The sequence below is a fragment of the Aedes albopictus genome, chromosome 3 (assembly GCF_035046485.1).
Source record: "Aedes albopictus strain Foshan chromosome 3, AalbF5, whole genome shotgun sequence".
NCBI lineage: Eukaryota > Metazoa > Arthropoda > Insecta > Diptera > Culicidae > Aedes > Aedes albopictus.
The window spans coordinates 10,549,895-10,572,909 of NC_085138.1; the positions used below are offsets into that span (position 1 = coordinate 10,549,895).

Genomic DNA, 23,015 nt, shown 5'->3' on the forward strand with positions numbered 1-23,015 from the left:
GACCCCCCATTTGATTTCCATGTTATCTGTCACGCTGCCGACGGAGCCTATAGTGGACCCTCCTGAATGTGCCCTATAGTGGACCCTTTTGAGTGTTTACATTCATTAAATAGTTAAAATAATCGATTTTTGTGACCACTTGGCAATTTGTTTGTCAGGAACTGCTGTGGAACAATATAATTGATGTTCCCCCGATGGAAGTTGCCTGGAATTAGTTGATTTGGGCATTCATATTTGGGTTTTTCTGTAGGGGGTCCACTATAGGCGCAGGGTCCACTACTAGCACACAACCCCTATTTGTATTTTTTGTTCGAGCCATGCGTCTGCTAAGCTCGCGAAGTCGTTCGTCCGGCGACGAACCGGGGCGTGCGTTGCGGTGGCTGCTGCCTGCTAGTTCGCGCACTGACAATGCGCGCGCCAGCAGTTCAGCTTGAACCGTCGACCCGTTCGGATTGTAACAGTGACGCGTGCGCGCTTAACCACGTGCTACTTACACGTTCCTAGCCGGGACCGTTTGGAATCACTGCAGCAGTGGAGTGCGATTGTTTTTAAATTCTTCGACACGACGACGTGTGTTTGTTTACGGTTTTAAAACGCGTGTCATCCCGCTGGAATTACACCAGGAATTACATACCCCGAGCGAGCAAGACTTCCGGGAATGGGATTTATCGGTCAGTGCTCTCCCGGGTTGACGACGATTAGGAAGAATTGAGTGTGTAATTTTATCTGTTGAGGAAGAAGCCGAAGGAAGCCGGGTATGCGGTGGAGATGTGCCTACTTGGATTAACCGATGCGGACGAGTGATTGTGGGAAAATTTATCGAAGCCAGTCATAACTGATTGAAACATGTTTGCATAGTGTTTTGTTTGCTAACAAAAGTGAAGAAAAGTGTCGTAGTTGAATACTTCAGGTCGTTCATGAGTGTATAGAGAACCGAACCGAAGTGACTGAACACCATTGCGAAAGAAATCACCGAGCCGCCGGTCGCAACGACTCTACTAATTCGAAATCAATCCAGCGGGAACCTTTATATGGATCAATAATCAATATTCACGATGAATAACAATGAAACCAAGGTAAGAGAACCGCCACGCCGAGCAGTTTTGTCTCCTTGTGCATGGACGTGCCGTTTCGACAGAGGTTTACCGTCTGTGTACCTGTGTATCTCTACATACCTATGGATACTTAGTACATATAGTACGGTTGATTGTACGAAACGGTAGCCGATTTCACATTATCGTTTGTGCAAGTTAATTGAAAGTCAAAAGACAATGGGAGAGGACGGGGTTATACGGTCAACACCCGGGTATCATCTTATATCCTAACTGGTTTTATTTATGTTTTATGAAAGGGGCACAGAGAAACAGACGTAACACTTAGAACGAATTATATTAACCCTTATGTGGCCGACAGGGTACCCGGGTACCCAGCGCCCATTTAAAAAGCACGGTGTAGAAAAAAGCAAAAAGTTTGTCGGACACATAACGGTTAAAAATCAGGAAATCGTTATGAAATCGTAATCGCTCAAAGCTAATTATGCCATGTTTGAACAAACCTCCACTAGATGGCGGTAGTGAGCAAATGTCAAACAGGAGCCAAAACGATGCCAGCGCCGCGAACCAACTACCGAATATTTGAATCAACCGTTAAAAAGGTTATCGATGGGAAGCGAGTGGAGTGTGACGTCTGTTTCTCTGTGATGGGGGTTTCTAGTTATGTGGATAAGGATCGTCACAACGAGCAAAACATTGTGGTTTTGATATATGTTAAATATTTGCCAGAGAGCTGTTTTACTCTGTGTGCCTCCAATATCAATCGCTGTTTTGGATTTATGAAATGGTTTCCGATGCAACACTTTGTTTTACGGATGAGCGATTCGTTGATTATTCGATTCTTTTTAATGGAATTGGGTTCTGCGAATTGGAATCCGTGGTTTTCAATAATTCTTCATGACAAGTGAAATTTCTTTCTTCGGGATCATTCGGATTGCTAAATAGGCATTTAGTCTGTTCCTGTTCCTGTGCATTACCGTTATCTGGGGTGAAGTTGATCACTGTGGGATTCGCGTCTCTCAACCGCCGTGGATGCTACAATTCTCTATAAATGGAAGAAGTTTTGACATAAATTGTGTGATATTAATTAAACATTTCATTATAATTTATATACCAATGATTTCAGCTAAATTAACGTTGCGTTGGGTGTTGCGTTACGTGGTAACGAAGTGATTCGTCGATTGCATACTGGAAGCTTTCATGTTGTTTACTTAAAAAATCCATGCTCCAATTAGGGTAGTGGTTCCCTTATTAAGCATGTGGCTCCCATTTTCATCCTACAAAAAACAAAGGATTGGAGCGCTGTTTGTTTTGTTTCTTATTTTTGTATTTTTTGTTAGAAGTGAGCACCCATGAAAACAAAAAGAACGGATTCAATCAGTGCCGTAATCGCTTGTTTTCGAATAGGATGAATATGGGAGCGTGAGATTACTGATGGTACACATACCCTACTTACGAAAACTTTTTATTAAATAACAGCTTTTCAATGAAAGGTCATAGTTTAGAAGACATAAAAACGTTCTTTTGCCAGCCACGCCCATTCTCCGTTACGAAGAATTAAAAGGATATTGATGATCTACTGAAGAGGCTTGTGACTCCCCGACGCCCTCCTAGATACCACCCCTCCGCTAAGTCCACGAGGACTTCCACAAAACAATGTTCAGATTTTTTCGTGATTGAAATTGTTTTGAAAATATTATTCATAACTATTTGTCCCGGCAAACGTTGTACTGCCACTTCGTATTTGACTATTGTTGAGATTCTTCTAATTCCCAATGATTTTAGGTTTATTTTTTTATTTTTTTACTTTTTGATTGAAACTTTTTCTAAGTTTTATATCAGTTTTAGCCACTTTGAAGACGATTTGAACCGTGCAAAAATTAAGCTGGTTCATCCGGTCGAGAGCCTTAAAGAAAACCAAACTCATTTTCATATATAGAAATTTTATGGACAACGTAATACAAACTATCAATATATTTTTACGGCAACCCATGGTCGTGTGATATTTAGAAAAGCTTTAATGTGGTAGCACTCTAAACATAATTATAGATTTTTTTAAATCCTGCAATCAGGGATGGGAACACTCACTTGCAACAAGTTACATTCACTTGCTATTTTCTCAGCTCCAAAGCGTGCAATCAAGAAGCGATGTATGGGCGACTTTTGTTTTGTGATTTCGTCTAAAACTTTGCCGAATAGAGTAGGGATCGCACACGAATCCCAAGGTCGTGACAGAGCTGTGAAAGCAACTCTCCACGAAGTGAGTGTGATTTACATTCACCTCGTGGAGAGTTGCCTTCGCAGTTCCCTCACGACTTCGGTATGCGTGTGCGACCCCTACTCTATTCGGCAAAGTTTTAGACGAAATCACAAGGTAAAAGTCGTCCATACATCGTTTCTTGATTGCCCGCTTCTGAGTTGAGAAAACTGCAAGTGAGTGTGACTCTTTCCAAGTGAGTGTTCCCATCCTTGCCTGCAATCCCTTCACATCTCCTGAAACGTATTTACATCCCTTCTGAAAATGCATGAAGTCCACGGGAACCGCTTTGAAACTCCCCCAATGCCCCCTGAAACGCTTTGAAACGCCTCTGGAACACGCTTGAGAACCCTCATGGATCATTATAAAACCCGCCATGGCCTCAACTTCTATGGAAATAACCTTCCTTAATATCCCATGAAATACCTAAAGTGTTGTTGTAACTGGTATACTGCATTCCCCTTCTGCTTCTCGGTAACCTCCCGCGGAAGTTCAGCAATATCATGCTAAGGTATCCGAGTTTAATTCCGAGTAGTTCCAGGACATCTTTGGACATATAATATCTTCGTGTTTGCCATTTAATATACGGATGCAAAATGGTCATTGGCGAAGAAAGCTCTTAGTCAATACCGTATTACCCCGCTAATACGACACCGACTTTTGTCGAATAACCGGGGTAAACTTTTAATTCGACAAACTGGTTACCCTACACCATCATGATCATTGAATTTTGGCAACTCTATTTTTGTTTTTGTATTGATTTCCCGATTTGTTATGAAACATAATTTCAACAGATATTGCGGTGGTGCGAGTAAAAAGCTCGTTCTTTCTATGATTGTTGCCATCCTCAGTTCATTCCGGTGATTGTATAACATTTCGCCGAAAACCATTTCGCGGTATTCCTTTTCGCGGTGTAACATTTCACGGAATGACATTTGGCGGAATGAACCATTTCACGGAATGCACCGTTTAACCGAATACCATTTGGCGGAATGTACCGTTACGCGGAAAATCGTTAATAAGAGAGAACAATTTAACTGATCGAGAGACTATTTACATCATTAAAAGATTCAAAACTCAAAACAGTGGTTGAAATTTGGAATGTTTCAAATCAACATTTCAATTTTTATAATGGTTTTATTTGAAAAAAAAACAGCCTATGCATGAAAGAAGGAAAATTCTCTGATAACATTAATTTAGCAGCTGTTATTCTAAAATCAGTGTAATGCATTATAATTATGGAAGAATAGCCTTTGATTAGAAGAAGGACAAATATCTGATTAAAAACAACAGCATATCTGTAAAAAAGAGCGTATGTTTGACAGATGGAAAAGCTTGTGATACAAAAATGTTGTTTTGATTTCTGTTATAACAGTATAAGGAAGTTAGAACATTAAAAAAAAGAGAAAGCTGATAAAGTTACTACTAAGGAGTGTTCTTGACTTAAGGGTCACATGGTTTACAAATGATTTACATGGTTGTAGCATTATTTCAACATATATTGCTTTCAATCAATAAGGGTGGTCGTCTAGAATCGTAGAAGCAGGTTCAGTTTCAAAATGTTGATACTGGGACATTAGGCTAAATTGACATGAGGCCGAATAATCACTGGGCAGAATAGATGTTAGACCAATTGGATCGAAAGATCTGCCTATTATTATAATGAAGAAAAATCTCATAAGAGTGAGTTAGTTGCTGGATCTCCAAATAACACTGTAGCACTGCAACTTATAAGTAAACAACTTATTTCTAATAGAAGGAAAAATCTTAGATGTAGATATCAGTTTGGTCACCAGCTCGTGTTATTTGAAAAGAAGGAAATATCTCCTAGGGAGTTAGCAGTAGACCACCAATAAACAACATAAAAATGCATCTAAAAAAGTCCTTGATTTGGAGAAGGATAAATCTCTAAAGGTAGGTTCAGCAGCCTGGCCATCTGAAAACTCACTAATAGTGTTACTCTGAAGAACAGCCCATTCTTGATACATAGAAGGAAAATCTCTTCATTTGGTTAGTAGTGTGGTCGCTAGCCAAAATACTCAACAGTGTACTTGAAAGAACAGCCTATTATTAAAAGAAGGTGAAATCTTCTATAGAGCTATCAATTTGATCGCCACAAACTCCACAATACATGAACAGCGTTTGATTTGAAAGAAGGAAGATTCTCTTATGGAGTTAGCAATATAAGCCGTTGAATGTACAATCTATGTTTGCTTATTGATAATTACACCTAATGTTCATTTGGTCTTATTTCCATTCAAGCTAATGACATTTGACCTAATGGTCTTTAGCCTTATGTTTAGAATTCTTGAGAATTCTTTGAATCAAAGAAGGCAAATATTCATTCAGAAAGGTATCAGATTTAATTTAAATCAGTTGGCACAATCGTGGAGCTAAGGAGAATATGATTCCATATGAATCTCTGATGGGGCCAGTAAAGTTCAGCAGAGAAAATAATTTGTCATTCTATTATTATTTACAAAATATTAAATTCCGCGAAATGGTTCATTCCGCGAAATGTTACACAGCGAAAAAAAATTCCGCGAAATGGTTTTCGGCGAAATGGTACACACTAAGATCAGCTCGGTATTTTTCCCATCTTTTTACTGAGTTCTCAACAGCAGATTTAACTCGGTACGCTCGGTTGTTTCTTTTGCAAATATTCTGTAAATGAGTTACCGAGCTCAGATAATAAACTGTCAAAAGTTACTGATACACGGCAAATATCGTTACTGGTGAACGGTAAATACGATAACCGAGTGTACCGAGATAAATCTGCTGTTGAAAACTCAGTAAAAAGATGGAAAAAATACTGAACTCAGTGAAACAATTACTGAGCTGGAACATCTGAATCTTAGTGTGTATACAACCCTTTCCGGTTGGTCGAATAGCACCAACTCAGAACTTCCGGAATTAGCGGCTGCAAGAGGAGCTGCTGCGGGTGCGAGTATAAGCGCAATATCAAATTGTTTTGAATTTGTAGTGTACATCGCGCGCTGTGACATTTGAGCACTTTTTAATTCGACATATGTCGAATAAGCAGGGTACGAATTAAAAAGTGTCTTATTAAAACGTGTCGAACCAGCGGGGTAAGACGGTAACTGTGGAAGAACTCAGTTATACACGCATATTTGCGTTCCAAACACCACACGGAGAAATCAAACTACCTAATTTTTGGGTCGATTTTACTCAAAGCTGAGTATATCGAATAAACTAGTTACCCAAAATTAGGTTGTTTTCCCTCTTTCCCTCACCGATGTTGTCAAACACAAACAGAGATGCATCTACCCAACGGGGGTCCTTGAGCCCAATAAGCCAATTTTGGGTAAATGTAGGTTTACTCAAATTTGGGTTGAATGAGGGGGGGTCTTGGGTTGAATTTACCTACTCTTAAGTAAATGTTTTTGCTGGAGGTGAAGGCAATTTACCTAGTGTGAGTTTAATCGATTTACTCAAATTTGGTTTATTGGGCCGAACTATGGGATTGCGTCAAAAGAACTCAATTTTGGGTAGTTTGGCGGTTCCGTGCAGGGAATATGTTATATTATAGGGAAACTCTGAAAGGATTTTAGTTATGTTTGTTTACATCACTCCAAACAACAATACGTTTTTTTTAGGTAAACAAACATATATATGTATATATTGGAAGGGTGATAATCGTTAGGTTGCCTTATTCGTATTAGTCTTAGCTGCCCAAAAGACGTCAAGCAAATAAGTAACGACACGGTTCTCCCTAATACACTCTCATGGTGAGTTTTGTTTACCATGTCGTGCTCTGTTGTTCTAAACCCTTCAACTGGACGGTTCAACTGGAACCTTTGGTTTCAGTCTTCGCACTTCTCTTTATACATACACAAATTCTCTGCTAAACACTATAGGGCACCGCATTGTTTTGATTCTGTATGGGATTTTGTCGTGTTTTGGTCTTGTTAATTACAAAATTTCTGAAACAGTGAAAAAGAAGGAGAGAATTTCATGCAGTGCCCTATAGCTGTCCCTGTAAACGTCGTATTGCATGCCTTCTATGCTTTTGACACGCACTTCTGGAAAAAATGGCCCATAAAATGGAATTTTCATCTTATTCGTCGTTATGATCATAAGTTTCTTACCTAATCTTGTTTATACATGTCTAAAGGTGTGTGTAGATTTTTCAGTTCTTCGAATAAAAGTTAGTCTTGCTTATTTTTTTTAAGAATTCGTAATGTATTTCTTACTTAGCTAAAATGTTTGACACTAAACAATCGATTGTCAACAGGAGTTCCTGTGAATTTTCTGTGTTAACGTTTTTGTGTAACTTTGAAGTACGGTAGCTATTTTCAATTTTTTTTTGATTTTTGGAGTTATTTAATTAACCTTCGGGCAAAAAGCGAGATTTTTTCAATGTGTTGTACAAAATACAACAGCGCGATCGCTCGATGGTTAAATTATTTAAACAAAATTTGGTTACATAGTTTTAAAGAGATCCACTTGATACTGATTTTGCAGAAATTCTTTGAGCAATATTTGAATGGTAACTAATGTTATCTGCAAAAGTTGTTTTAAAGTGGTCAATTAGACCCCGGTTTACGGTATATCAAGTATATCCAATGATCCGTTTTCGAGCCTATTCGTGACATACATAATTGATGGGACAAACTGCATTTTTTATACAAAATGGCCAAGTTTGAGACTCCTTAACTAAGAGCACTACAAGAACTTGAAGATTTAGCATAGCATAGGCGATTGTACACATCGTGGGTAGCTATACAATGCTTATAAGTTAAAAAAAAAGTCTGAGACGTAGTGTCGCTAAAATAATGCTTAGCAGGCCTTTTTCTACTTTTTCTTAGAGTTGGTCGGAACAATCATCACATCCCAAGTAACCCACTTGTCACAGAAGAGTCACGGCGGCGCAGGTTTTCGTTCCGCAGAAGTCACTGTGACTTACTTCTAGCAAGTAAGTTTTTATTTGTTGGAAGTCAGTCACACTGGATTCTCCGCAACACAAAAACCTGCGCCGCCGTGACTTTTCTGTGACAAGTGTGTTACTTGGGATTTGCCACGTCCTTAGAATTGCTGGGAAAGGGCAGGAATGTTAGTATAACGACTACATAATTGAGAAGATACAGGGCACCCAAACTATTCCTACAGACGTTTCAGGAAAAGGAATTTATGTTAGTAGGGTGGGATTATTATGAGGAGCTCTACTAGACAGTCTACAGTGTCACACAATACCATGGCTGACGTCGGTTTACGAGTGGAAAGAGTGAATATAATTGGGTGTTATTTGCAGTGGTTGCTATGCAGTATACACTCAGGGATACTAACATTGGCAACTTGACAGTTCATAGCACAAAAAAACGCATCAGATCGCCTGCTGTGATTAATCGTATAACCAAAGCTCCGCGAAGAAAAACCTATACCTCACATAGAGCACAGTTGACATTCGATGGGTGGTTTACAGCTCTACTCAAAGAACTTACCTTGATATTCCTGAAAGAGAGTATATTAGTATACAAAATAAAATATAAGTATCATGCACATATGAATTTCGATATTGGAGGGGCTAAAAGATTGAGGCAACCAATCAACGTTTGACAAACACAAGATTGAAGAAGAAAAAAGATAAACCTTTGTCGTAATAAAGATTTTTGAATAAACATAAGAAGCTCTGTCTCGCCAAAACAGTTTACACCCAAATAAGCATGGTCCAGCAACCTGTGAGCCAGAGTATATCGACGTAAGAAGAAACAAAATCTAGGACTATTACAACCTCACCTTACCGGTCAGACTAAGGCCTGAGTGTCCTCTGCTGTACGTAGGAGTCGTCTCCATTCTACTCGATCCATGGCTGTGTGTCTTCAGTTCCGCACTCTGCAAAGAGCCCGCAAATCGTCCTCCACATGATCGACTCACCTAGCTCGCTACGCACCACGTCTTCTTGTACCGGTCGGATGACTCTCGAGAACCATTTTAGTCGGGTTGCTATCCGACATCCTGATGACATGACCCGTCCACCGTAGCCTCCCGATTATCGCGGTATGGATGGTACTCTCAGCAGCTGATGCATCTCGTGGTTCATTCACCTTCTCCAAGTTCCGTCATCCATCTGCACTCCGACGTAGATGGTACGCAACACCTTCCGATCGAAAACTCCAAGGGTGCGTAGGTCCTCTGCACTAGAGTCCATGTATCGTGCCCATAGAGGACTATTGGTCTAATCAGCGCTTGTGATTCGATCGTAGAGTTCTGCGGAGTCCAAAGTAAGCACGATTTCCTGCCACAACGTGTCTCTGAACGTCTTTGCTGGTGTCGTTGTCGGTGGTCAACAGTGAGCCTAAGTACACGAATTCGCGGCGCGGCGGGCGCGGTAATTCTTCCCTAGAGCTCTTTGTCATCATGAACTTTGTCTTCGATACATTAATGATTGATCCGATTTGCCTGGCTTCATTCTTTAGTCGGATGTACGTTTCCGCCATCGTCTCATATTTTCGAGCTATACCTAATATTTATATCATAAGCGAAACCAAGCAGCTGAACGGACATCGTGAAAACCGTTCCACTCGTGTTTAACCCCGCTCTCCTAATTACACCCTCTAAAGCAATGTTGAACAACAAGCACGACAGACCATCACCTTGCCGTAACCCTCTGCGAGATTCGAAGGGACTCGAGAGTGTCCCTGATACTCGAACTACGCACATCACTCGATCCATCGTCGCCTTGATCAATCGTATCAGTTTATGCGGGAATCCGTGTTCGTGCATAATCTGCCATAGATGGACTCGATCGATTGTATCATACGCCGATTTGAAATCGATGAACAAGTGATGTGTGGGCACTGGGCAGTGCTCTGGGCACGTCGTATTCGCGGCATTTCTGCAACACCTGGAGGGATCCGGGTGAAGGCGCTACACCCATTGAATCCAGCTTGATATTGCCCCACGAACTCTTTTGCAATCGGTGATAGACGGCGGCATAAGATTTGAGAGAGTATTTTGTAGGCAGTGCTCAGTAGTGTAATCGCAATCAAACTTGTCGCCCTTTTTATGGATGGGACACACAATACCGACAATATATCCTCCTCCTCTTAAATCTGGGTAATGACCCTGTGTAGAGCGCTCACCAGTGCTTTTCCGCCGTATTTTAGAAGCTCGCTAAGTAGTTGATGTGCTCCAGCGGCTTTTCAATCGGCCAACTTCTTCCTCAATCTCCTGGAGGTCAGGGCCTAGATTGGGTTCAGAAGTCTTCCTCTGCACGTACTTCTAGATCAGTTACCTTGCCACTTGCGGTGCCTGCAATGTCAGAGCTGACTATTATTTGCATTTTTAGTACATAATAGTACATATAGCTGATTTTTAGTACATATAGTTAACAGATACCATATGCTGATTACCTATGACAAATTAACAAGCTTGATTCCAAGATAATCAAACCCAATGCAGACATTGTCAAATGTTCCAGCTCTAGCGTGGATCTCAGTTTTGCATGAATAAGATTTGTTATGCTAATAAGTTGGCGCTTATTTATACCATGCGCTCGGATGTGACACCAAAGACATTACCATAAAATTCATATTTAGTTCGCATCGGAAGCAGTTTCGGACTAAAACATATTGCTTAAATGCATTAGAAAGTGGTCTTTATTCGGAATTGGTTGAATGTGATTGATTTTTTCAAGATGTTTATTCTTAATAGGTTTCACCCACTTTTAGCCTGTTAAATTATGTAGTATTTAGGTTGTTATGATCTTATTTGTAGGTTAAACTACAAATCTAGCTCGCCGGGCAAACATTACATTTCCCACTCAAACGTTTGATATTTGCTTCAGTTTAATTTATTATCTTTTTGCGATCTTTGCCTTGGCGAGCAATTGACTGCATCAGCCGAACGGAAGTATACGCCAAATGAACGCACCAGGCAATTACCGCAATTAACAGATTGAGCATCGTTATTTCGTGATCATTTTGCTGTACCTGTACCGGCATGGTGCCGGCCGCCGGATTCAGCAATTTTTTGTGCGAATTTTTAACCTACTTCAAAGCGGTACGAAGTATGGCACATATCTAGTAACAAGGAAGACAATTCGCGTGTGTGAACGATCGATTTCGTTGTAGACATCTGATCAATGATATTGATCACTTATTAAAGAACCTATGGTTCACTGCACGAATTTAGGCTGGCCTACTAACTGTCCCAGAAAATTTGACGTTTGAGCGGTGTCGACACCGCGACCGCAGTGAACCATAGGGCACTGCATGAAATTCTCTCCTTCGCTTTCACTCTTACAGTAATTTTGTAAACAACAAGGCCAAGAAACGTCAAAATCCCATATAAAATCATAACAATGCAGTGCCTTATAGGGAAGAACGGGGTACTAGCCTGCGATCTATTGAGAAGAGAAATCACAGCATACTGAGTTATTGTTTGACACCCTGAAAATCTGGTACCATCATATAAACAACGTTCATATATTGATGGAAATATTGTCAGTACTATATTGGTAATGCCTTGTAATATTATAGGAAACAAAAAAAAATATCATCTGATGAGTACAACATACATTCTGCAATTGACACATTTATTTATAGAACCTTGTCTTTAGTATCCCTGCTGTCATCTCTTCAACTGCAACAAGTTGCGCAATGTGTGTCATTGATCATTAGCCTTTTTTTATAGCCAATCTCTACGTTGTTGACGTCATCTAACCATGACCGTCGAAAATGTTGTAGATAGGTATTGTTGAGCACTTCTGATCAACAGAATCTACTACTGATTCGTTCCAATCGTTTTATTATCATTATTTTTTTTTTGCGTTCGGGATAATTAAGAGATTCCGTAGATCTCCTGTGTTGTGTTGTTCATTTCGGTGGAAGTACAGGCTATCAAAGCCGGTGGTTTTGTCCATTGTTGAAGTGAAGAGGTTTTTTTTAGCTACTTCATGTTTTTTTTCGCTTTGATGGTTTGTCATTTGGAGGTTTGAGTATTTGAGAGCCTGCTTGGATGATTTGATTTGGCTACACAATGTGATTTGATGATTCATGTGCCGCTATACCTATATTTAGTAAAATTCTCAATACAAATAGCGTTAAAATCTTTCTACTGATCGTAAAAATAAAATTAATTAAAAAAAAGAACTGCATTTCAGTACCAACGCTCAATGCAGTGCATATACTTTTGAATGACTGCACAAAACGGAAGTCACTGAAGTCATAGCGTACAGGCAGGACCACTACAAGTGCGCCATTGCGCCCAAAGCTCCGTCATAATTAACCTTCAGTTTTAACCTTTCGAATTTAATGACAAAATAAACACCGAAAAAGTCGCCATTCTTTGGGCAGAATTTAACATTGTTTAATTACCATTTTACCCATGTGCTTCGTTCTAAGTCATCCCGCCATCAAGAAGCTTTAAGTTTTATTGTTATTTACATGCTGCTTCTGCTGATAGGAACCGGTATTCTAACAACAAACTAACGTGTATTTATTAGCGTGTAATAAATTTTCACTTTGTTCAAGGTAAAACACCATGGCTACTCGCCTTTAGTGGCCTACTGCGATTGGTTTCGGTGCAACAATTGCTAGAGCTAGGCTATCGCCTGTGTGCCTACTGCGCCTACTGCTGAGAAGACGAAATAAGGAGTTTTCCTTACGTGGTAGCAGCTTAAATTGATGCGAAAGTGTCTTTCGATTACTCCTTCATCTACATCGACTCTTCTGGAGAAGAACAGGGAAATAACTTGTTATCGTGCAGATTGGTCTGACCTTGAGAAATTCTTTTGCAGTTTACAACACAAAAACCCAAGACGAAACCGGTTCAGGGAAGATTTCCAATTCATTAGGTTGATTTGTTTATTATGTGTTTTGAGAACAAGTTTCACGAACTGTTTAGCTTCTCTATGGTGACAACACTTTTGGACAAGAAAGCTCCGGAACATCATTCCAGAAGAATTTTAGAACAGCACTTGGCCAAACTCTCGCCAGATGTTCAAAACATCCTTGTTTTTGAACATCTGATGTTACGTTACATTCTATCTGAAGATACGATGATCTGACACGACAACGTGACATTTCCAACTCCAACTCAACGGTTAACGGTGTGCCTCATCATCTTCGGTGCACTTTTCAAATCAAACGTCAAAAACCTTGAGTGCTCTTTCAACACATCGCAGTAAGTCGTGCTGATGTGTGACTCTCATGAAGAGTCGTTAAACAGAGGTACACGACCCAGAGTAATTCATCTAGCAGTGATGTTGCTTCCCACTGGAGTCTAACAACATGCTGGAAATATTTTCGGTGAAAACTATTTTCTGATTGATTTGTCTTTATTTAAGAGACTTTCAGCCCTTGGCTGGTTCGTCTCTTACTATTTTCTTTGGTTTATTGCCTAATAAAATACCTAAAGAATTCTTAAGAAAGATATCCCAGAAGAATGAAACATCGTCTCGAAATCTATCAATCATTTCACAAGTATCTCACAATTGGTAGATAGAATTTTAAATGGGTTTGAAATGATCATGATGCTTTTTGAACAGCGTTCTAGACGCATCTCAGAAGGGTTGTTACGAGATTTATTATAAATATTTTGATGATTGATTTTGATAGAAATCTCTAGAGACTGGAATCATCTCCGAGAAGCGCCAAAATACAAAATAGGGTTTTTATCTAATTCATGTCTAACTAAGAACCGACCAATAATGATTCTTGCACCTCGCCTAATGCCTTAAAAAAATTAGCTTTCATATCATGTAAAAATATTGTAAAAAAAACTACAATTTTCTTAAAAGATTGAACAATTGTCCCTCGAATTCTGTTTCCGTCTAGTCCACGTCTCTTTCGGGCACAACCTGAGTTCAATTTCCGGCACACATTCTACGTGACACTATGGTACTACGGAAAAAGTTATTTATTTGAGTAATTGAACAGCTTTTGCTGCATTCTTTTTGCAGGCGTTGAAATCCAACTTTGAAATGCCACTGAGCTTTTGTGGGATGTGAATTGAAGGTTGGTTTAACTAGTGTATCTAACGAAGGAAACATTGAACGGCGATGAAGAACAATTCGGCTAGCTGCTGCTTTGGTACGGTTGCCTTCGTTGTACGCAAAACGAAAAAAAAAATCAACTCGCAAGTTTAGTAAAATTGAAACGAGAAATTTCGCGTGATTATTCGATTTACAGTGCAATAGTGACTGGTTATTGATAATATGCATCTTTTTGCTTCCATCTGATGAGTCATTGGCAGAGCTAAGTTGAAGTATTGTGGATATAGCACCAAATTGGTATCGGAAGTAACTTCACAGACTTCCACTGCCTTTCCTATTTGTTAAACATAACGTCGGAAGTAGTGCACTGTATAGCAAATCTGATGCTCTATACAGCGCAATACTTCCGACGTTATGTTTAACGCATAGGAAAGGCAGCGGAAGTAAATGAAGTTACTTCCGACACCAATATAGTGCTAAATCCATAATATTTGTAACTGTTTGTTATTTTCCATCTGATATGACGGGAATCAGCGCATATGACGAAGTAGATTTCTACCCTACAAATTTAATTTTTTTCTCGAAGTATTTCAGCAAAATCATCTGTGTCGAACATCTGCGTTTATGTTTCTACTGAGTAAAGCCCAGTTTCCTGTTCTGAAGAAATAGCTCAAGAAATTTCTTGACTGATTCCTGACCGAAGCTTTCTATGAAGACTACCATTTAAACTATCATTCCTTCGCAACTGCGTACTGCGGTCGTAGATATATGGGGTTTTGGGCGATTCCGGCAAGGATTTTTCCATGCATCAAGATAAGCCAAGAAATTGCTTTTGTAATTTGAAAGTTCTGCGGCTATTTCATTTTCAGATATCTCATAAGTTTCTTTTCTCCCCTCGTAGGCTTTTCTCCATACAATATTTTAAATATTTGTATAAGCCGTAGGCTTTGCTCAGACAATTTCCTCCCTCTTTGGAGTCTACGTATTCGGACCCTCGCCGAATAACATTCAGTTGATTGAAAGAACCCGTGGAAAATTTCCTGGAGGATTTTCTATAGGAATCCTCTCAGCAATTTGGGAACCTAAATATGTTCTTAAGGAAGTCAGCAAGTTGTTAAGGAGTCTCTTCAGGAATTTCTGATGGAATCCCTGAAGTAATTTTCTAAGAACCTTTTGAAGACTTTTTGTAAGAGTTCCTGCTGGAATTGCTGGAGGAATCTCTGGAGGATTTTCTTACGAAATCTCTTGAAAAAAATTCTAAGGGAAAGTTTTTGAGGAAGTTTTAAAGATATTAATGGACATGAATTTGTGCCTTTGTGGAACAAATTTTCCCGAATGGAGAAAATCATGCCCTGGAGCCGACCTACTGATTAATGGACATTGTGTATTTTCAGGGATGCTAAGAGGAATTTATTGGGTCTCCAGTTAGCCTAGTGGTTAAGGCTATGGATCGCCAATGCGAAGACGGCGGGTTCGATTCCCGTTCCGGTCGAGAAAATTTTCTCGACTCCCTGAGCATAATGTATCATTGTACTTGCCTCACAATATACAAGTTCATGCAGTGGCAGGCAAAGAAAGCCCTTCAATGAATAACTGTGGAAGTGCTCGAAGAACACTAAGTTGAAGCGAGGCAGGCCAAGTCCCAGTGGGAACGTAGAGCCATAAATAAGAAAAAAGAAGAAGAAGAAGAAGAGGAATTTATTAGGAAGCCTCTGGAAGATTTTTTTTAAAAGAATCCCTGGAAAAACTCCGATGAAATCACCGGAGAAATTTTCAAAATAATTCATAAAAAATCTTAAAATAATTCCAGAAGAGAATTTTTAAGTAATTCTCAGGGGAATCTATGGAGGAACTGAGAAAATCAGGAGAAAATGAGGAGGAGAGAGGGAGGAGTTACGAGGAACTTGATTTTTTGATAGAATTCGTAAAGCAAATCGTGAGGAATTTCAATCCTTAAAAAAACTTGTGAATCATATTCTAGAGAAATTTTTGAACGAATCTCTGGACGAATTTCTAAAAAAATCCCAGGAAGAATTTTTGAAAAAAAATCATGAAGGAATATCTGATGCATTTCATGTAAGTTTTTTTTTATTATTTTTTGTGAAACTCCTAAATGATTTTCATTTTGTGAGGAAAGGGTACTGGGTAGCATATTTGAAATGATTAGTCTGGCCTTATTTCACTAGTGAAATTTTTGAAGGAATCCCTGAAGAAGATCTCCGAATGAATTCTTGGAAGATTTTTGTAAGAAAACGTAGAGAAAGTTGTGGAGGAATTCTTGAAGAAATTACCGAATATACCTCAGTAGACATTTTTGGAAGATTTCTAGAAGAATTAAAAAAATCACTGAATGTATTTCTGACGGATTAAATATTTTTCACGTACACATAAATAAAATAAAAATCTGCATAAATTAAAAAGGGCATGAATGGAATTTTGTGCCTAAATTTTGTCAAGGCTTTAATGAGGGATTCTAGTTCGCGAGAACAGGTTTTGCTCCTGGGCATATGAGATGGGGCCAATGGGGTTTCCAGCAAGTTCCCAGGAGCCTGAGCCAAAAAAAAGAGAGTTCGAAGGGGCTTCAGTGGCGTATCAGGGGTTTTTTCAGGGAATTTTGGAAGCCTAAAAGGCTTTCGGTCTGATTTCGATGGCGTTTTAATAAGATTACGGCAATTTCAGGGGCGTTACAATAGTATTACTGGGGTTTGAGGGACGTCCCTGCCCCATAACTTTAAGGATGATTCAGGGGAGTCTCAGGAGTCTTCAATGGGCGTTACAGAGGCTTCAGGAGCGTTTCAAGGCATTTTAGATAGTTTCAGGGGGTTTCAGGAACATTTTGAGGGTGTTCTGAAAGGTTTTAGGAGCGTTTGATAGCATCAAATAATTTCAGGGGCACTTCAAAGGATTTAAAGGATTTTTGTGAGGAGGTATCTAAAAGTACACTGAAACATACTGAAATGCCTCCAAAATTCCCCTTAAACCCCTCGGACCTCATGAAAAGCACATGAGACCTTCCAAAACCACCGAAAACGCACCTGTAACGCCTCTGAAACCTACCCAAAATCCTCTGAAGCTTCTTGGAATGCCCCTCAAAACCTCCTCAGACCCCATGTAACGTAGCACCCCAAGTAACCACGATGCTGAAGCCTTATTGCATGCAGATATACGGTGTACTTAGAGCAATCATTACTTTACATGCCAACTTAATGTTGATTTAAAGTGGATATGGGCAATTATGCGACTGCTCCAAGATTATACCAGTATAATCATTATTTGATTCTATAATTGCCCACTTTCACTTTAAATCAACCTTAAGTTTGCATGTAAAGTAATGATTGCACTAAATACACCGTATATCTGCATGCAATAAGGCTTCAGCACCGTGGATACTTGGGACACCTGAGAACCTCCGCAACAGAAAAGATCTCCGTAACGCGTCTGGAACCCGCTGAAAATGCTCTGAAACTTTCTGAAATGCCACCGAAGTCCTCATAAAGCCCCTTCGGACATGGAGAGACGCACCTGAGATTCTTCGAAATTTCCGAAAACGCACCTGTAGCGCCTGCAAAACCCTCTGAAGCTTACTGAAGTGCCTTCGAATTCTCCTTAAAACCCCATGGAACGCACCTAAGATCCTACGAAATCCGAAAATGCCTTCATAACATCTCCGAACCCCGCCGAAAAAACTCCCTGAAATGCCTTCGAAGTCCCCGTAAAACGCCCTAAGATCACATATAACGCACCTGAGACCCTCTAAAACCATGCTTAACGCCTCTGAAATTTCCTGAAATGCCTCCGAAGTCCCCCCTAAAACCCTCACTGACTCCATGTAACGCACCTAAGATGCTTAGAAATTACCGAAAACGCCTCAAAAATCCGTCGAAAAATCTCTGAAGCTCTCTTCAATGCCTTCGAAAACCTCCTCAGACTTCCGAAAACCTGCTCTAAAAATCAATGTCCCTCATTCACACACTTCCGATTCTCGAGGTTCTCCCGCATGACTCTTTCGCAGTTTTTGGAAACACTGGAACTCCAGGTCTACATTGCGTCACTGTCAACAATAGCCATGACTGGGAGCTTTAACGCCCCAGAGACTCCCCGGATCATCTTGAATGATCCTAAGACCTCTAGGTAGCTCCTGAAACACGCTTGGATCTTCCGAAACGCTTCTGTGTTCTCCTAAAACTCCTCTAAGACTTCTACGCCGGTAAGACCCTCCGAAGCGCCTCTGAGACCACTGGAACCCCTTGAGGCCTCTGGAGACGCTATTGAGACCCCCTTGAATACCATTGATACATCCTGGTACCCCCCGCTAGGCTCTCAAACCCCTGAAGCGCCCCAGAGACCCCATGTAGCCCCATGGAATCATTTGATTCCCCATGAGACGCCATTGCTATTTCCTTGAAAGCCCTTGATACCTCCTGGAACTCCCTGAAATGCCCCTGAGACCCACTGAAAAACCCCTGGAATCCTCTGGAATCCCTTGAAGCGCCCTGAGGCTTCCTGGAACGCTCGGAATACTTGGTTCGTGGCTGCAGCTCTCCATCCTCGGACGCGTCCAACGGACGGTTCCGCATGCCAGCGTGTACTTCGTTTTTGACGCGTTCACCGTGAGTCTGACCTTTGCTGCTTCACGTTTAAGGCGGGTGTACAGTTCTGCCACCGTTCCAAATGTTCTAGCAATAATATCCATTCCATCCGCAAAATAGACAAATTGACCGGATTTCGTGAAAATCGTACCCCAGTTGAGACTGTTGAGCTCACATAACACCTTCCAGGGTGATGTTGAACGGCAGGAATGAGTGTCCATCACCTTGTCGTAGTCTCCGGCAAGGTTCGAACGAACTGGACAGATCGCTGCAGTTTCTTAAACCGACCATCATCGCTTTGGACAATCTAATAAGCTTCTCAGAGAAGCTGTTCTCGTCCATCATTTTCCATAGTTCCCTGCGGTCGATATCGTCGTACGCCGCCTTGAAGTCGATGATCAGCTGGTGTGTTGGGACCTGGTATTTGCGGCATTTATGGAGGATTTGCCGTACGGTGAAGATCTGGTCCGTTGTCGACCGGCCGTCGATGAAGCCGGCTCGATAACCTTCCACAAACTCATTAAATTTGATTAAATTTGATCTGGGATATCACTTTGTAGGCGGCATTCAGAAATGTGATCGCAAGGATACAACCCATTCCTTCCATTTCTCCTTTCCATAACCCCTTCCTTCCATTCCTCCGGTAGCTGTTCGGAGCCTGACACTCTCTTAAACGCCACTGGGGCCTCTTGATATCCCCTCAAACCTCCGAGGCCCTCTTGAAACGCCCATGAGATCTCCTGGTTCTTCTTCTTCTTCTTCTTCTTCTTCTTCTTTATGGCTCTACGTCCCCACTGGGACTTGGCCTGCCTCGCTTCAACTTAGTGTTCTTTGAGCACTTCCACAGTTATTAATTGAAGGGCTTTCTTCGCGTGCCATTGCATGAATTTGTATATTGTGAGGCAAGTACAATGATACACTATGCCCAGGGAGTCGAGAAAATGTTCCCGACTGGAACGGGAATCGAACCCGCCGTCTCCGGATTGGTGATCCATAGCCTTAACCACTAGGCTAACTGGAGACCCCAAGATCTCCTAGTACCTCGCTGATACTTCTTGGGACTCCCTGAAATGCCTTCTTTGCTCTTGTAAAAGCTATACAATTATTGCGAAATGGTGTTTCACAATGGCGTAGGACGCGCGGTTGAGCTACGATGAAATGAATTCCTTTCGGTACAATTGTCCAAGAAAAGTAAACAATTCTATGGTTTCTAAAGAGGCCGAAAGGGTACAGATCAAGAAGGCGTTGATGAATAGCTTGTCTTTTGTTTACACTCCATCGCCATAGCAAAGAGCATAGTCGACTTGGATGACAAGTGCGAGTGACACAATCGGGGTCAATAGTCTATTCGGACAGGTTTATTGAGTGCCGTATAAGATCAGATTCTGCCCCATAAGTAAGACGAACGTGTTGCGCCTACTTTGTTAAACGATTTGCAAATATTTTCTCGTCACACAGCCCCGGTAGCATCGTCGCAAATATTCGCTTTGACAAACCGATGTTTAGTATGCAATTACCGTCGTCGTTTGCCAGTAAAATTGACGAGTTCTTTATTTGCTTTACGAAGCGGTTCAGCGCGCCCTGCGACTGCGTTTGCTATCAAGAACTATATCAACCAGGATTCCTCCCATGTCCTTCACTTCGGTTGAACCTGAACTTGACCGCGGTTCTTTGGAACAACAACAAAAAGTGAAGTGACTGCGCTTGTAGCCACAGCGTGCGGTGCATCTACCTCTCCACGCCTGCTGCGATTGAACCGGTTTTACATCAACAACCGAGGAGTTTAACTACAGCGCTAAATTGGCACTTAGTACCTTGTAATGTGCGTAGCGCAGGGCGGACTGACCAAACACATTCTACCTATAGGTAAATTGGAGATTCGTATCCGTTCGATCGCAAGCAGCTCTGCGAATCTCTAGCGAGCGAGTTACGCACCGCGCATAAGGAAGTTTATCGAACTCGACGAGAAAACTTGTTTCTTGCTTCCGTTGTTGGACGGCACGTGGCAGCTGATTTAAATGCCGACGATGTCGAGCCGACCTTGACATTGGAAGATCTCGCGGCGGCAGCGCAAAAATAAAGTGGTTTCTTGAGATTTTTCCATTATTGATGTAACTCTTGGCGCAGAGGAAATACAATTTCAACGAGGTAGCCTGGGTGACAAACATTCAGAAGTCAAATTTGAAAGTTGGAGGGTCACTATCATCATAGTAGGCATACTTTTTCCGTACTCGATGGTGATTTTGAGAAATGTTCGAAAGTTAAATCTCCGGCCCTACAGGTCTTTGACCTACTCACAACTCAACGGTTATCATCGCTGCAAATCCGCCAAGGCATTTGAACTGACTGGCCTAAAATTACCGGTAATTCAGCTGCACCTGTCCAACAAGCCGGCAATTGGGTTGTTTAGTGAATAAAATATTGCTATTTTCTATTGCCCAATCGAAAGAGCTCATTTTTCTGAGTATAACGAGATTTTATTGGATTCCAATACCTTTGTTTTGATGGTTCAATTAACAAAACAGTTTTCATTTTTGTGGATAGAATGACAGTTCAATTGATAAAGTGACAGTTCGGTCCGAACAAAAAAAAAATCCCCATACAAACTTTAAATGCATTTTAAAAATAGTTCCCGGACTCCGAAAATTATAAAATTTTGGATTTCGACTAATTGTGGGGCGGAGAATCCGATTTTGAAATACCCAGATGCCCCTAAAGAACCCAATTATCGCCATGGCTACCATACAGGCAGGAAGACAGTCCGGGGAGCCACCGAACTGGATTGCTTGGATCACAATTTCCGACACGCCTAAACCTACGTAATATTCCGGTTTCAAGCGTTTAGCTGGCAAAAATCAGCTCAGCGGTTTTCTTGAGAATTCCGTGAACGACTTAGGTTAGATTTTTTCACGACATGCAACTGATCGGCGACGATGATTTTATTAGTTCACATGCAGCGATCAAGATCAAGATCAGTGTTAGTCTGGAAGGCGCTGGTGCTGGTGTGGTGAGTCAATTGTTGCTAGCTTACTGCGACTGGTAGCAATACTAGCAAAGTTCCCATAGAAGTGACGTGCCCCTGCCTAGCCTCAACGTCAGTGATCGTTATCATGAATGAGCGTGGATCATCGATTAGTCACGTAAAAACTTGCATCGGTAATCAAAGTAAAGCGGGGTACGATTTGCATAGCGCTTAACCCTTCCTGGGCAACATTTTTTACCAACTTTGTAATATTGGAACTCTCTTAGCAAGACGCAAATGACCCATATAACCTAGGAGAATTAATAGAATGACCGATAGTTGCATGAAAACCCGAGCAAAGGCAAATAACTAAGTGATATCACTTTGATAATAAAGTATGTTATCGGTATTATCATTTTGTTATTTTTGTTATCATCTTTTCCAACTGATGATAATCAAATGATAACAATTTTAGTTATCAATAATTTTGGTCTGTCGGGATAACATAAAAATACTAAATGATAACAAAATATGTTATCAGTTTCCAAAAGCACATTTCATAGTTTCCCCAAAACTGAGGGTCTGGTGGACCTCGAATCTAAAAATAGATTCCGCTTTCCATCTTCAATGCGACTGCAGTACGAAAGCGTAGCCTTCAACTACTCTCCCTCTCACTGAGTCCCGTTGGTATAGGGGCTTTCGGCTGCGACCGGTAATCACTCGATCAGGGTTCGAGACCCACTGGGCGCAATAGTTGAAAACATGGGTTATAATTATAAGAAACTTTTTTCAGTTGCTAACTATGTCGGTAAAGTAGATTTTTACTATTTTGGTCGATAAAATAGTCCTGAATGATAACTAAATGATAACAAAACCTGTTATCAATCAGCTGCATTTTTTCGTGTTGATAACTAAATGTAATATTTAATAAAATAGTGTATAACACAATTAGTTATCAACTTGAACTCAATGATAACTCAACTTCTTATCATTTTGGTATTGGTGAAGTAAATTTGAGTTATCATTTTTGTTATGTTGGCTCTTAATTCAACCTAAATGATAACAAACTCAATTATCAAACGAATGATAACCAGGTAACAGAACTTGTTATCATTTTGATATCCGCCTTTGCTCGGGAAGGGTCCATATGGCCGAAGCGTTTGACGCTCGATTAATCAGCAGACTAATCAAGTCTGAT

General features: G+C 40.7%; 1 protein-coding gene across 1 annotated transcript in view; it reads left to right on the forward strand.

Moving 5' to 3' along the window:
• Window positions 1-338: 338 nt before the first annotated feature.
• The window catches only part of LOC109421754 (long-chain fatty acid transport protein 4), a 110,901-nt gene continuing 88,224 nt past the window's right edge, over window positions 339-23,015 (forward strand). The window contains exon 1 of the mRNA XM_019696291.3: window positions 339-1,076. Within this exon, the coding sequence (XP_019551836.3) occupies window positions 1,056-1,076 (21 nt within the window). The 5' untranslated portion in view covers window positions 339-1,055. The remainder of the gene's footprint in view (window positions 1,077-23,015) is intronic.